The 14,169-nt window shown below is 43.0% G+C and overlaps 1 protein-coding gene across 3 annotated transcripts in view; it reads right to left on the bottom strand.

Annotated features, from left to right (window-relative positions):
* DCLK1 (doublecortin like kinase 1) overlaps positions 1 to 11,982 on the bottom strand; it is a 233,272-nt gene extending 221,290 nt beyond the window's left edge. For 2 of the 3 annotated variants that reach the window (XM_048948485.1, XM_048948525.1), the window contains exons 1-2: positions 11,661 to 11,981; positions 8,181 to 8,569 (exon numbers count right to left, since the gene is read on the bottom strand). In XM_048948485.1, the coding sequence (XP_048804442.1) occupies positions 8,181 to 8,556 (376 nt within the window). In that variant the 5' untranslated portion in view covers positions 8,557 to 8,569; positions 11,661 to 11,981. Of the gene's footprint in view, positions 1 to 8,180; positions 8,570 to 11,660 lie in introns of all 3 variants that reach the window. The other variant, XM_048948495.1, reaches the window with a different exon arrangement.
* Between the last annotated feature and the right edge of the window lie 2,187 nt (positions 11,983 to 14,169).

Below are 14,169 nucleotides of genomic sequence, written 5' to 3'. Positions count from 1 at the left end.
CTTTATCTGCACTCTGCAGAAACATCTTAAGTGTTAAGAAAGGAATCTAAGACAGAGTGCTTACACTAACCCTAAGACAAAGGTAAGCCCCTTCTAACCATGACAGAAAATGATACACATCTGCTAACAGCAGAACAAAAAGGCTTAGCAGCACTAATGATCCAGCAGCAATCAAACAAGACATGCTCTTTTATCCAAGTCCCAGTCCAATATTTTCAGCACTGGCTACTCCTTACTGCAAGGACAGAATTCATCCACAACGACTTCTTATCTTTACAAATTATTGATTTTATAAAACAATAATATTTTGTACAGGAAAAGAGTTAAAGGATCCTACTATGATATGAATAGGACTGTCCTCAATATGATAGTAACTGCTGTATAAAATGCTTGGCCAAAAATCATAGATCTTCAAAAAATTTTCATTTTCTTGAGAGGCACTTTTGGCTCACTTTCTTGAAAGGACAGCATTCCACATGACTTCTAATATCTTCTTTATGTCAAGGTTAGCAGGCTTCTTTGTAATGTATAACAGCATGTCAGCTCTTAGCTACAAAACTAATTTTGTGTAAATGATCATAAAGTACTCATTGAAGCTGTGGGATTGTTTTAACATCAGACTGTTTTCCCCTTCTTCATTTCCAACCAAGCTATATTACACCACTAAGATATCTGCACCCAAGGGAAAAATATCTTTTTCACTTGAAGAAGCTCAAGTTTAGATGCAGAATGTCTTAGAGATTGAGTATCCAAATCATTGTAAGATTAAATATCAGTAGTAACAGCTATCTTATACAAGAAAAAAAAAAAAATGAGACCTTTCCCATCATGTTGCAATTTAAGATTGCTTAAGCCTCCAAGACTGTCTGAAGCATAAGAAAACTTGTAGTAAGTTGGCCTGGGACTGCAGCTGTCATTTGTGGGTGTTCCTAAGGGTAAAATCTGACAGAACACAAACTGAATAGGAAATAACCCACAGTCCTAAAAAGTATCTCATCTCAAATTGATGAAATTATGGTTTAAGGTGATAATCAGCAAATTTTGAATACTCTTGAACACTTAATTACAAGCTTAAATTTCCTGATGTTGGGACCCATGTTGATGGGAGCAAGAAATTTCGGTATCTAGAATAATCCTTCAGCATTCATGCTGCTTACATATAGAGGAAACATCAATATAAAGCACAAAAAGCCTCCACCTTAGTTTTCATCCTCTCTTCATAGTTACCTAAAGAAGAGAAGTCTGCAAAGAAGTTTCCTAGTGGGCACCAGTCCAATAAAGCCAATCTGTGCATTTACTGTGCTTCCTCCAAAGTTTGTCCCAGGTGCTGCAATGTGAAGCCTGGGAGGTCTGTGATTCAACAACCTGAACTGGAGCCTGGAAGAAAGCAGGCTTGCTGTAGTTAAGAGAAGACAAAAACTAATCAATTGATAATGCATTTATTTATTTTAAATTTTTTTTTGTAACCTTTAGCTACTGTTGCTACAGGCAACAGCCTCACTGCAATTGAACCACTAGAGCCATTAAACACTGAAGGATATTCTCATAGGTCACAAAAGAACTTCCTCGTGTGCTTCATGTAATAAAACCATATGTATGTATGCATAAACACACATGTATTACACATACAAATAACGGACACAAGGTGGCTGAAGAAGAGACATTGAATCACTCTGTAAGCACAGATACAAGTGTTTGATCCTCTCTTTTGTATTTGGACATTAGCAGTTAATTTGTTTTCTGGTAACGAGAATATTAGCAAACTGGAGAAAGACCAAGCCAATATATCTTAAAAAGAATGAGTCACGGTGCTTTCCTGCACTAAAGGCAACCCAGCCTAAAATGGCTTCATACAAAAGCCAGTAGGTCATAGGTGAAAACCCTGGAGAAGCAACAGAATCACGGAATCAGAGAAGAATACTTTCCATTCATTAGACAGCATGACTGTCAATTTACTGAATATCTTCTTGATTCCTTTAAAAAAGCAAAAACTATGAATAGGAATTGGGCTTGTAAGGAATTAGATTTGTTTGACTTGGAAAAGAGAAGGCTTCAGGGAGACCTCATCGTGGCCTTCCAATATTTGAAGGGGGAATACATAAACAGGAGAGGGAACAGCTGTTTATGAGGGTGGATAGTGATAAGACAAGGGGGAATGGTTTTAAACTGAGATAGGGGAGGTTTAGGTTAGATATTAGGAGGAAGTTTTTCCTCACAGAGGGTGGTGACGCACTGGAACAGGTTGCCCAAGGAGGCTGTGGATGCCCCATCACTGGAGGCATTCAAGGCCAGGCTGGATGTGGCTCTGGGCAGCCTGGTCTGGTGGTTGATGACCCTGCACATAGCAGGGGGTTGAAACTCAATGATCATTGTGGTCCTTTTCAACCCAGGCCATTCTATGAAAAGAAAGTTCATGCACAAGACAACCAGTAGGGCAAACTGCAGCAATTGCACTCTTTGGCAGTGAGACATCCCAGTGAAGATGCTTAACGCAGCAGTCATTCACTGCAGTGTGTTTCCCAGTGGACTGGAGGACAGTTTAAGAGAACAGGGAAGGGGACCAGTACCCCCAGCACAGAGCACAACAAGTACTTCTTCACTTTCATCTCCTTGGTTCTGTATAAGCAAAAGACAGGAAGAATCTCTCAGGAGATGTGACAAGGAATTCACACTACCCCCCATCACGAAGAGCAGACTGCACAAGGAAGATGACCTGAACCAAATAAATTACTACTAGATGCTCCCAGATGTGTTAGTTCATAGAGCAATAACCTACTTAAACTATATTAGTGCTGCCTTGTCTTTCTTCAGTATCTGAAAAAATGCAACACTGCAAATGAGACGGGGCATCGATAGGAAATACACCTCATCTGCCCATGTTCACCTACCAATCAGACACACCAAGAAACTTTAGATCAGGTCTCCTCAGATTTTTCGAGGGACTTTTTTGGCACACAGGTATTTTTGCTCAGTCTGGCATCAAGAAAAAAATCTTTTTTTTTCCTCTTTGTGATCTAAAGGAAAAAATAAAGACATATTTCCATCCCATTTTGCCCCCCCTCCTCCCTCCCATTTCCTCAGTCTTGCCACAATCAAAATAAGTCTTGTACATATTCCAAAAAAATGACCAATTCCTCCAATAATTTGTTTAGGAAGACATAATGTGGATCAACTGACTAACAGACTAACCTTCCCAAATTCATGAAATAAAATAATCAAATAGTGCCAAAATAACCCTCTATCATTTCCAGAACAGGATTATTCAGCTGTTTGTTTATTAAACAATGTAAGGATTGAAGACATTTCTACCACAGGATCCAGTCCAAGTTTTGCCCATTTTGATAGCCCTGGATCAAGTCTATGGCAAATATCCAATATAAATGCAATCTTACAAACAAATGTCCACATAAATTCAGCTCTACAAACATGTAAAGATAATTCACTATTATTATTTTGACTGTCTATGCACATGAACCTTTCATTCCCAGCCACTAAGGCAGGCAAAGAGGAAAGAGGATTAGCTCCGGAGTGCATTGCAGATCAGGTCAGTCAGCTCCTACAGAATGACCAGGCTGGGCTTCTCACCAGCACTGCTGGAAGCAGGCAGCAGAGTTAATGAGGTGGCAGCAGCAACAGCCATAAGAGCAGAAAGCAGAGATGTGAGAAATGAGGTAACAATGAAAGCTACAAGACTTACATCCTAAGTAGTCAGGAAGTCTCCCATTGCCAGCTACCTCAGCTAGGAAATGCTGCTTTTTGAACCCTCCACAGGAAGCTGGAAAGCTGCATTTGAAGCATCAAAGCAAACTGCCTGCCTCCTCTACCTGCCAGGGCCTTTCCCTCAAACCTTACATCATTCATCACCTTCTCTGCCACTCCACTGAGATTTCTAACTTCTAAGAATCTTCAGCCAGTGACAGCCATTACCAGATCTCCAACCAGGTACATTTGTGCTCTTTCAAACTGTTCCTTCAATTAGGATCACAGCCACAAGATAAACCTTCAAGACACAGTCATTTTTGTTTTTCAGATTATCACTTGAAATTATTTTTATAATTACATCTATGCAAGAAGGGCACATAACTCATGCAAATCTTTACAATAGTTTGGCAGCACACCCAATATTGGCATGTGACATTATTGTTTCCCTGTACTCTCTCAGTTAATCTTGTGGTTTGAGGCTTTTTGGTGAGTCTTTGCCAGTGCTCTGCTGCAGGCTTCATCTTTTGTGGTAGGTATTGTGGAAACTTCAAACAATTGATTCTGGTTCATACCCAAGGCTCTGAGGTAACATTATAATTAAAATTAATGAGAAAGGGATGCAGTTCTAGCTATGGATTGATTCTGTGGTCTTTGTTCCACAAAGGAGGACCCCAAGAGTAAAAACTGTAAGTAATACTCTATGTTTCAAATGTATCCTGCTCATACTCATCTATTACTGTTCTTATTACCTTCTTCAGTGGTAATTTCGTGGGGAAAGAACCATCAGTGCACCTCCATTTGCAGCTTTCAGGACAATACACTTCTGGAAAAGCAAAGGAATTCAGTCTTTCCCTTAGACTTTGTTTTCAGCTACACCATTCAGCCTTAAAAGCAGCTTAGATTCTATTGTTTTTCCATGCTCTGATTGCTTACTATACCTAAAGAGTGAAGTCATTTTACATTCTGAAACCATTTTGTAAAGGTAAGAGCCCTGAACATCAGGTCTTACAAAAAGAAGTTAAACTAAATCCATTTTAATCCTAATGTTTACCTTAGTGTTTAAACCTTAAGTCCACATTCTTCACCTCATCTAAGGCAAGAGAAGCTGCAGAGCACGCAAAACTTTTTACAACAGTAGATATCCCTTGTAATCAAAGTCCAACAGAGCTCAAACACACACAAAAAGACTTCGGAGAGTCATTAGTTTAAGTAAAAGTTGGATATGTCCATGCACCTCAGAATAACATACAGCACTAGTGCATTCTCCTACCGCTTCAGAGTTGTATGCAGGACTGAACTAAATACCACTGAAGCAATACAGCTCCTTTACACAGTCTTGGCTCCTTTGGGATCATCCTTCATGCAGTTCTATAGATTTAGCTCCAGGATGAGAGGCAGTGGCTGCTGACTTGTTCTCCCTAGGAGCTTCTCTTTGTTCACCCTCCCATAGGTAGGTAAAGGTAAAAGTAGAGTATCTGTCTCACAGGCATAAATGTCAATCTCCAAATCAAGACTTCACATATTTACCCTACAGTGCTAACACCAACTCAGTACCCACTAAAATACATCAAGAAATAAAGATTGGTATTTAAATTCCTAGCACTCTCATGAAATTAATTCATATAGTAAGAGAATAGCCTCATCATGAAGAAAGCAACATCTGAATAGTTTGAGCACAAATTTCATTTGACAAGAGGAAGAAAAAATTAAGCAATTTTCCAGCTATTTAAACACAAAGTACAGCTTCAAGCTAATTAATGCTTTACCAGACTAGCCAAACTAATAAATTTATACGGTAGATTGGAAGTAGCTTCCATAAAAACCACCACCAAGCTAATATGTGAACCTGTGCTATAAGGTATAGCTTTATGAGGGAATCAGAACAAAATAAACCATCTTACACTTCCATGCAAACAGACATGAAGCTCTATTTCAGATGGAATACAGATACAGCTCATCACTCACATGCAAAAATTAACTCTGTAAATTCCAGTGTCAACAGCACAATAAGACTGTCCAACACGAACTATGCAAAGGAAGAGAGGATGTAATTCCTTGTTTTTACAATGAATAAGTCCCACAGAGCAAAGGAATACCAAAGCCCTTCTTTAAAATGAAACTTAATTGGTACCATTATTCATTTTGACTGATTTATAACTAACAGTATAATTCTCTAGGATGCCAAAATAAACCAATTTTATAGGCTCATAAAATCATAGAATGGCTTGGGTTGGAAGGGCCAAAGACCATCGAGTTCCAATGCCTCCGCCACACACAGGGTTGCCAACCACTAAATCAGGCACTAGATCAGGTTGCCCAGGGCCCCATCCAACCTGGCCTTGAACACCTCCAGGGTTGGGGCATCCACAGCTTCACCGGGCAGCCTGTGCCAGTAACTCACCACTCTCTTCAGTGAAAAATTTTCCCCTACCATATAATCTGTATCTCTCCTGTTTTGTCTAAAACCATTCATCCTTGTCCTATTACAATCAGACCATGTAAAAAAGACGATCTCTTCCTGTTTATAAGCTCCCTTCAAGAGTTGGAGGGCCACAATGAGGTCTCCCCAGAGTCTTCTCCTTTCCAAGCTGAACAAGCCCAGCTCCCTCAGCCTGCCTTCATAGGGGAGGTACTCCAGCCCTCTGATCATCTTTGTGGCTCTCCACCAGACCCTCTCCAAAAGCACCACATCTTTCTTGTGCCAGCAGGCCCTGACCTGGATACGCAGCACTCCAGATGGGGCCACAAAAAGGCAGAGTACAGAGGGACAATCATCTCCCTCACTCTGCAGGCTGCCCTTCTTTTGATGCAGCCCAGGATAACTCTTGGCCTTCCAGGCTGCAAGTGTGCACTGCTGGTTCATGTTGAGTTCTTCATCCACCAGGACCCCTAAGTCCTTCTTGGAAGGGCTGCTCTCAATGACTTGCTGAATTAATTTCACAATTCAGTTCTTTCTTTTGAAACAGCTGGTTATGACTGGCACCAGAGTACAAATCCACATTAACATTAATGATACTTGCTTCTTGATGAGCAAATGAATCAAATAAGCACAGTACACAAATACTATTTTTAAACAGATGTTGATTAACATCAGTCTTTCCTTCCAGCAATTGATTTTTTCCACCAATTAGATACCAACCTCACAAATACATTTCTAACTCTGCCCTGGAATTCATAACATGGATCTTAAGACTGGTTTCCTTTCAATTTTGCTAAAACTGTGGTCCCAAACTCAAAAATCCCTCACTCACATAGGCAATCCCATATTCCAGCTTTCCGCTTGATCATCTTCATGTTGTTCCCTACTCTGCTTTTTAGGAAGGGAGGATTATCAAGTATACCCTCATCTCAAAACTTCTGCTTAAGAAGCTTTCCTCTGCTAAGATATCTAAAGAATGCAACCAAACAGTAACTGAACACTACCCAGAAGATCTGCTCCTTTGATGGCAACCTTATTCAGCATTACCCCTTTCTTCTTCCCTTCACAAATTTGTGTCCTTCTGATCCTTTCATTACATCCTGACACTGCAAGTTCTCTCATTCTATGAGAAAGATGAAAATAGTGAAGAAATTACAAACTCTGTTCCAACTCTAAATTGGCTCCCCAGCAGCTGTATGTCCATGCACTAGCTTTAAAGTTTGCCCAAGGCACCCTGAGGCCAAGGCAATCCAGAAGCAACAAGAAAACCGCAGTTATTTGGCCTTTATTTGCTTTGAACACAGCAAGAACCTGCACTTTTGACTTTACTGATAAAAACATCAGCTCAATTATGCCTACACACCAGTTAAATGCTTTCAGGCCTTCCACATCTTCATGTTTTATACTAAGAGATACTGTCTACAAACATGAAAAAAAATCCACTGCGAGCCAGAAGCACTTAAGACATCAATGGACCAGGAAAGAAAACAAAAAAACAAAAAAAGAACTTTTCCCTCCTGTCCTGTTTCCCTCTATTTAAATCATCCACACCTGCTAAACCACAGCTACAACATTAGTCTCTAAAAGGTTGTCCACACCATGACTGAAGGGAACTTTATTTACCACATATTCATTTGTAGAGAAAAGTTAGAGAGTTGACTTTACTGTAAGGGTGAAAATATCCGCTGACAGAACTTATAGAAGTGGGAACCATGGACCTTGTCATGTACAACTAAATTCTCGTAGCTATTTTTCAAGGTGCAAGTTCAGAAGAAGGAGCAGATGTGGCCTTCAAGATCTATGGCTATAAACAGCAAGCTAAAAAAAAAAAAACAAAAAAACAAAGGGAAAGCTGCTTACACATTTCCAACAAGAGAGAAATAAGTAGCAAGGCAAGTATATTTCAAAGCACAATGTAAAAAATGCACAGTCCTAGTTACAAAACTGAAGATCCTTTCTCCATCAGATCCTTTCTCCATCACCTACTTGCAGAAGACTTAACAGATTAGACAAACACTGACTCAAGCGAAACCTTACAATTCCAATTCTTATCACTCACCTTCTACTAGCTGGTCCAAGGAGGAAATCTTTTTGGAGCCATCGATTGTGTAGATTGTTCTCACTCCCTGGGGCAGATTCACATTGTCAGACAGAGTTCGGGTCAGATCAGCCAGCAGAGCTTCGAAAGATCTAAAGCGGTCGGGGGAGATGGCATATACAATCCCTTTGAAATACCGGTCTCCGTTACGATAGAAACGAACTTTCTTGGCTTTCTTCTCGGAACTCAGGGTCTGTAGGGTACGGGTTCGATAAAAGCTGCAGTGGGCACTGTGGGTAGGGCTGGGCAAACCATTTACCCGGGACCCTCGGCCATACCGCTGCGCTTTATCACGCTCATCAAAATGCTCCAGCTCCATATCTCTCCCAAACGACATCTCGAAGTTCAATCTAAGGGATATACAAGTAAAGAGGTTGGACAACTTACACATCTTACGGGAGCTCACCTTCATACATCATGTTATATACAAGACAGATACAGATGACTACTTCCCAGACTGAGAAAAATGCTTGAATGAAGCCATGCTACATTCACATGTTCATTTTACAGCCCTCCTGACGTGCCATAAAAACCAGTTTATAAGTTATGCTTTTATATGCCACAGAAACACCACTCGGGAAACCAATTGCTAGGCATACACAAGCATAAAAGTTTATTCAGTAAGGGCTGTGAAAATGAGGTGACAAAGAGGAGCTACTGGGAAAGAACAAATGGGTCAGCTTTCTACCTTTTCCTCATCGTATATTCAGGTGATATTTGAGTCCACTCTGCCTTCTAGACCATTCGACCCCACTATATTGTTTGTTCCACCCATGATCTCAAAAGGTGTCACTTCAAAACACAGTAATTGCCCAGTGCTTGGCAACAAGTAAGAGCTCCTCAGAGGAACTGATGTGGCAGGTTGGTGATTAGAATCAGAACTATCAATACTAGTAATATGACTTGGTGGGTCAAGCCCACTGTTAAAACGTTTTTGCTCATTCCAACCACCATCTAAGGGATATACAAGTAAAGACAATTTCAGTGGTCTTTGTACAAACATTTCGCATACTCCGAACCAACAGAAATGCTCAAACATCATGAAATAAAGAAAAAAGTAATAATAAAAGAAAGAAGGTAAAGAAGGAGTCACCCAGCTAGTATTATTCAAAGGACAAGCTGCTTCTCTGCTTAACAATACTTCTTGAAAATATTGTGTAAGTCCTAACACTAGTATTCAAGTTGCTGGCTGGCAACAGCTTCTTTTGCCAAGAAGACTATCACTGGAGTGATAAATTCAGTGTTGATGAGCAAACTAGCAATTAGCATCACCCATGCTTGACAGTGGCAAAGTGCTCTCTGTTCTGGCCAAAATCGGCCCAATTGTTCAATATAAGTTCACATAAAGGCAAGTTTACTCTTTCAGAAGTTAAATCAAGGAGGCATTTATTTGCTTTCTTTTTTTATGAGCGATACAAGACTATATACTATAAATTGCACATAAATCACATAGATTGCTTCATAAATCATATTTAAGTATGAACAAAATTTAGAACAACCAGTATATTATTAGGTTAGAAACACTTTTATTTGAGTCACCTAAATTTGCAGTTCCCTGTAGAACAGCAAAGCACACTAAGTTTTATTGCGCAGATACACAGACCTAATTTAAAAGTGGTCTCTCTCACTGATTTCCAGTAAAAAGAAAACAAAAAAAAAAAACCAACCTGCAAGCCCAAGCTTTGTTTAAACCACTCATAATTGTATGTCCTTTAAAAAAAGTAACATCCAGACCTGCTGCAAAGCAGTAAGAGCAAACAGTAAGAGAAAACACAAAGAACTACAGATGCTCTAAGCTTACACAAGCTTGCACTAAAACAGGGATCATAGAGCTGGACTTTGTTGCTGAAAAACTGTAGGGAATGTGCTCCACAGCTTCTCTGAGCTGTTCACGTGCTCGACCAGAGCCAGCACCTAAAGCAACCACTGTGAGCACAGGGTCTTGAAAATCACTTACCCTGGCTGGGGACAGCTTATCACTCACCCTGCTACATACACACTGCATCACGTGCTCGTGTACAAGGGCAAGATTTATACTTGCAACACTTTTAAAGCTGCCAATAGTGCATGTTTGTATATACACACATACACACACTATATGTATGCATGCATGTACATCAAATGTGCACGTGAAAAAATTTACTGTGTGGTGTATGTGCATATATATACATACATGTACATATACGCACAAACACAAAACCATACCGATATAAATATGAATATATATATATATATATATATATATATATAGGCAGGAAAATAATTCCCCTCATCAGTACATAAGCACCAGTCCAACTCACAGGACAAGGAATTTCATTGACATCCCATTGACAGTTCCCTGAGTTAAATACTAAATATGATTTAATGGCCACAACTTAGGATTGTGACTACATGCTATGACGTTTTTAGGTTGTTTTATCCCATTTTTAATGGCAGCAAGAAGCTGTTAGTCAGACGGACACTATCTCAGAACTCACAATTCAAAACCTGTATCTGGGAAGCAACGGCAATGATAGGAGAAACGGATTTTCCTTAGGGCTGCTGTTTCATTTGCTCAGTTCGTCTCACACACGCACAAAATAGAAGGAAAAATAAGTTACACCAAGATATGGCTTTTCAAAAGGCTCTCAGCTCGAATCATGAGGCGGCATGAGGGAGAGAAGTGTGAGCCGCTGCCCTTCCTTCGGCACGCTTATGCTTTAATCGATAATGGCTGTAATTCCCAATTACGTCCTTTAGAACAGAAATCGTGCTCCTGGAACGACTCGGCGCTGCTAATTACGGCAAAGCGTGCGCAAGCCACAAGGTCGGAGCAGACAAAGAAATTCTAAATAATCGGCTCCGATGTCTCGGCGCTGTGCTCGCACACACACGCGTACAGACAGACGGCTGTACGGGAACACAGGGACACACCCGAGCACACCGCCGTGTCCAGCACTGAGCCAAAGCGGCACCCAATGCAGGTGTGGGAGCTCCCATCTGTGGTGTCACACGGCGGAACGCACATCACGCTCCGGTGTGACCGACCGGGGACCCGCCAACCATCCCCTCAAAGTCGAGGAGAGAGCGACCGCAAAAAGGAAGATACATACAAGCAGATACACACGGACGCAAGCGGTAGCAGCTGAACAAATACAGATGCCCCGCAGCGCTGGGGAAACGCGTGTGAAACGCGCTGAGGAAGCCTCGTGAGAGGCACGGAACACCCAGCCCTGCCGCAACGTCAGCCCCCGCTGACACAACCGCCGCCGGCCGCGCCGCCCCAGCGCCGGGCAGCACCTGCCGCGCTCCCCAGCGCCGCCGCCCGCGAAGCCGAGAGCCCCGCCGCAACGAGCGGAGGCCGCCGCCCCACACAATGGGCACAGGTGCACCGCGCCGCGGCGGGCGCCCGACCGACGGCCGCGCCCCGACGGCCGCCCCGCCGCAGCCCCCGGCCCTTACCTGCTGTCCGCAGCCCGACGAGAGCCTCTCTCCCTCGGAGCTGCCGGCGGGGCGAGCTGGGAAGGCGGCGGCGGCGGCGGGCCGAGCTGGGAAGCGGCTGAGGGGCGGCAGCTCCCCCCCCCCCCCGGCGACCACCCGGCTGCGATCGCAGGAGCTGCCGCAGAAAGCGGCTCGGATGCCTTTGTTACGCCTCCCCCGGCTGGAGAGCGCTGCTGGGGAGCCCGGGCTGCAGCTGCTTCGCCTTTCTGCTGCTGCTGCCGATTGCAGTGATTTGCATTAGCCCGGCCCTCATTGAAATGCGGCTCTTCACACCAGCCTCTCCCGGCGCTCTCTCCAGAGGGCGGCACCGCCGTCCTCTCCCCCTCTCTCTCAATCCCTCCCTCCCTCCCTTCCCCGGGCGCTGCGGGGCTGGACGGGCCTCGCTGAGGCGCTTGCTTACACGCCCGATCTGAGGTGATTTGTGCCCGGGGAGCTCGAAGAGTGAGAGCCGTGTCCCCTCATGGGCACCTCCGGAAGGTTTGCCTGATCCCAAAGTGCTGAGAGCCCACGCACTCACTGGAGCCCTGCGACCAGGACCTGTGTGCTCCAGTGCGGATCGGTGCGGACTTTGGGCACTAACATTGGAGCCAGGCTTCCTCGCGCTATTCGCGTCTTTGCTGGCTGATCCCAGAGGTGATGCACCTCTGCAGATCCTGCAGTTCCTATGCTTAAGTTTCCCAGAGGATGTTTTTGCCCAACGGTGTCTTAGACTTCATCTGACTGAGTGTCCCTTATGCCTGATCCCCTCAGGTCTTGGACCACGTACATGAAACCAGCTCACAGAGAAATTCAGTTTTGGATGAGCAGTTATAATTGATGCTTTCCCCACAAAGACTTGAGTATTCTTGATGTTCGTATTGAATAGTCTTATAGAATATCCTGAGCTGGAAGGGACCTGCAAGGCTCATGGTGTCCAGTACCTGATTCCACACAAGGCTACCTAAAAATTAAGCTGTATTTCTGACAGTGCTGTCCAAACTCCTTGAACTCTGCCAGCTGGAGGCCATGACCACTGCCCTGTGGAGCCTGTTCCTTGCCCACTACTCTGGTGAGGAGCCTTTTCCTAACATCCAGTCTGACCCTCCCAGGTTAAAACATTCTCAAGGTGAAGGGCCTGGTTTGCTTTCCTCTACGCAATTTAACTCTCTTTTGCTTGCCAGGTAAACAACACATAGTCCAGGGGGACGTGAAAGGAAACAAAACACTGTCTGTCCCTTCTGTTCAAGCTGCTTTGCACTCTGAAAGAATTAAAAATGCATTAGACCAGAGAGAGGGAATTAGTCTGCAACCTAGTGGTTATGGCACTCGGTTGGGAAGGACAAAAGATGGCTTTGTGTGGCTGTATTGGAGACATTTGCTGTGTCTTATATCCATAAATCCAGAAAAAAATCAGTGGATGGGTAATCAGCCCAGGTGCCCTGCTCCCACTGAAGGTCTTTGATCACAACAGAGGCTCCCACTTCACCTTTCTCTTTGGGTCAAACGCCACCTTCAGCCTATAAAAAACTGTAAAGGCTCAAAAGAAGCAGACAATGGAGCATTCCTCTTCTTCCAAGTTCCCCCAGAACAATAGTCAGGCTCTTGGGAGACAGGAGATTTCCTGATGGAGAAAAACTCATTGGTGCTCTGTCTCTCTGTCTGTTTTTGAAAGATAGATGAGTACCTGAAACCCTCAGAAACACCTTTACTTGAAAAATTCCTGCACACCAAAGCGATTCAGAACTGATCGTACAGCTCTGTCCTCAGCACTCTCCTACCACCTTGCTTTGTTTTTGTGCATCCTGGCACTTGATCCTCCCCACACAGCCCATGGGGCACTAGGACACTTAACTAAAATGACTGAGGTCGTTTTTCAGACCCAAGTTCCCAATAGCTGAGCACCTCCATGCTGCATATTTCACCAGCTATATTGCTTTTTGTCTATTGTCCTGAAACTCTCTTGATTTGTGTTTCAATGTAACAGGTTCAGCGATACTGGTAAACGTTAGTGTATTTGATTGGAAAATATTTTTTTAAGTATTCTGGTAATCTCACATTAAAATTATATCCTTAAAACCACTGCTTTTGTAGGTCAACAATCAGATAAAATATTCATGGTGGTCTTAAATGATAAGAAGAAACAGGAGATTGCAAAGATTACTGATGGAAAAGACTGTCAGGGTCCTGACAATAGGCTGTTCTTTAACACTGTTCAGTGCTGATTTGTCTGACACTGTTGCAGGTAATGGGGCTTCTGCTTCCCAAAGGAGACATCTCTTCTAAGTGGAATTCCTCCAATTACAAGATTTTATTTTTTTTCTGACAATCAGGTTAATGGAAAATTTCTTATGTTTCACTTCATTACTTCCAGCTATTGTGCCCTGTGCTCACGTACATCATTTATTTATCCCGTTGGTGTTTACTTCTCTCTGACATGTATTATTTATGCCTAACCTAAGTGTGCAAAATACTTCACAGATGTTCAAGAAAG

Source organism: Lagopus muta, chromosome 1, assembly GCF_023343835.1.
Source record: "Lagopus muta isolate bLagMut1 chromosome 1, bLagMut1 primary, whole genome shotgun sequence".
Lineage (NCBI taxonomy): Eukaryota > Metazoa > Chordata > Aves > Galliformes > Phasianidae > Lagopus > Lagopus muta.
The sequence above is the reverse complement of the archived record's forward strand: the minus strand, read 5'-3'. Positions and strand labels throughout refer to the sequence as shown.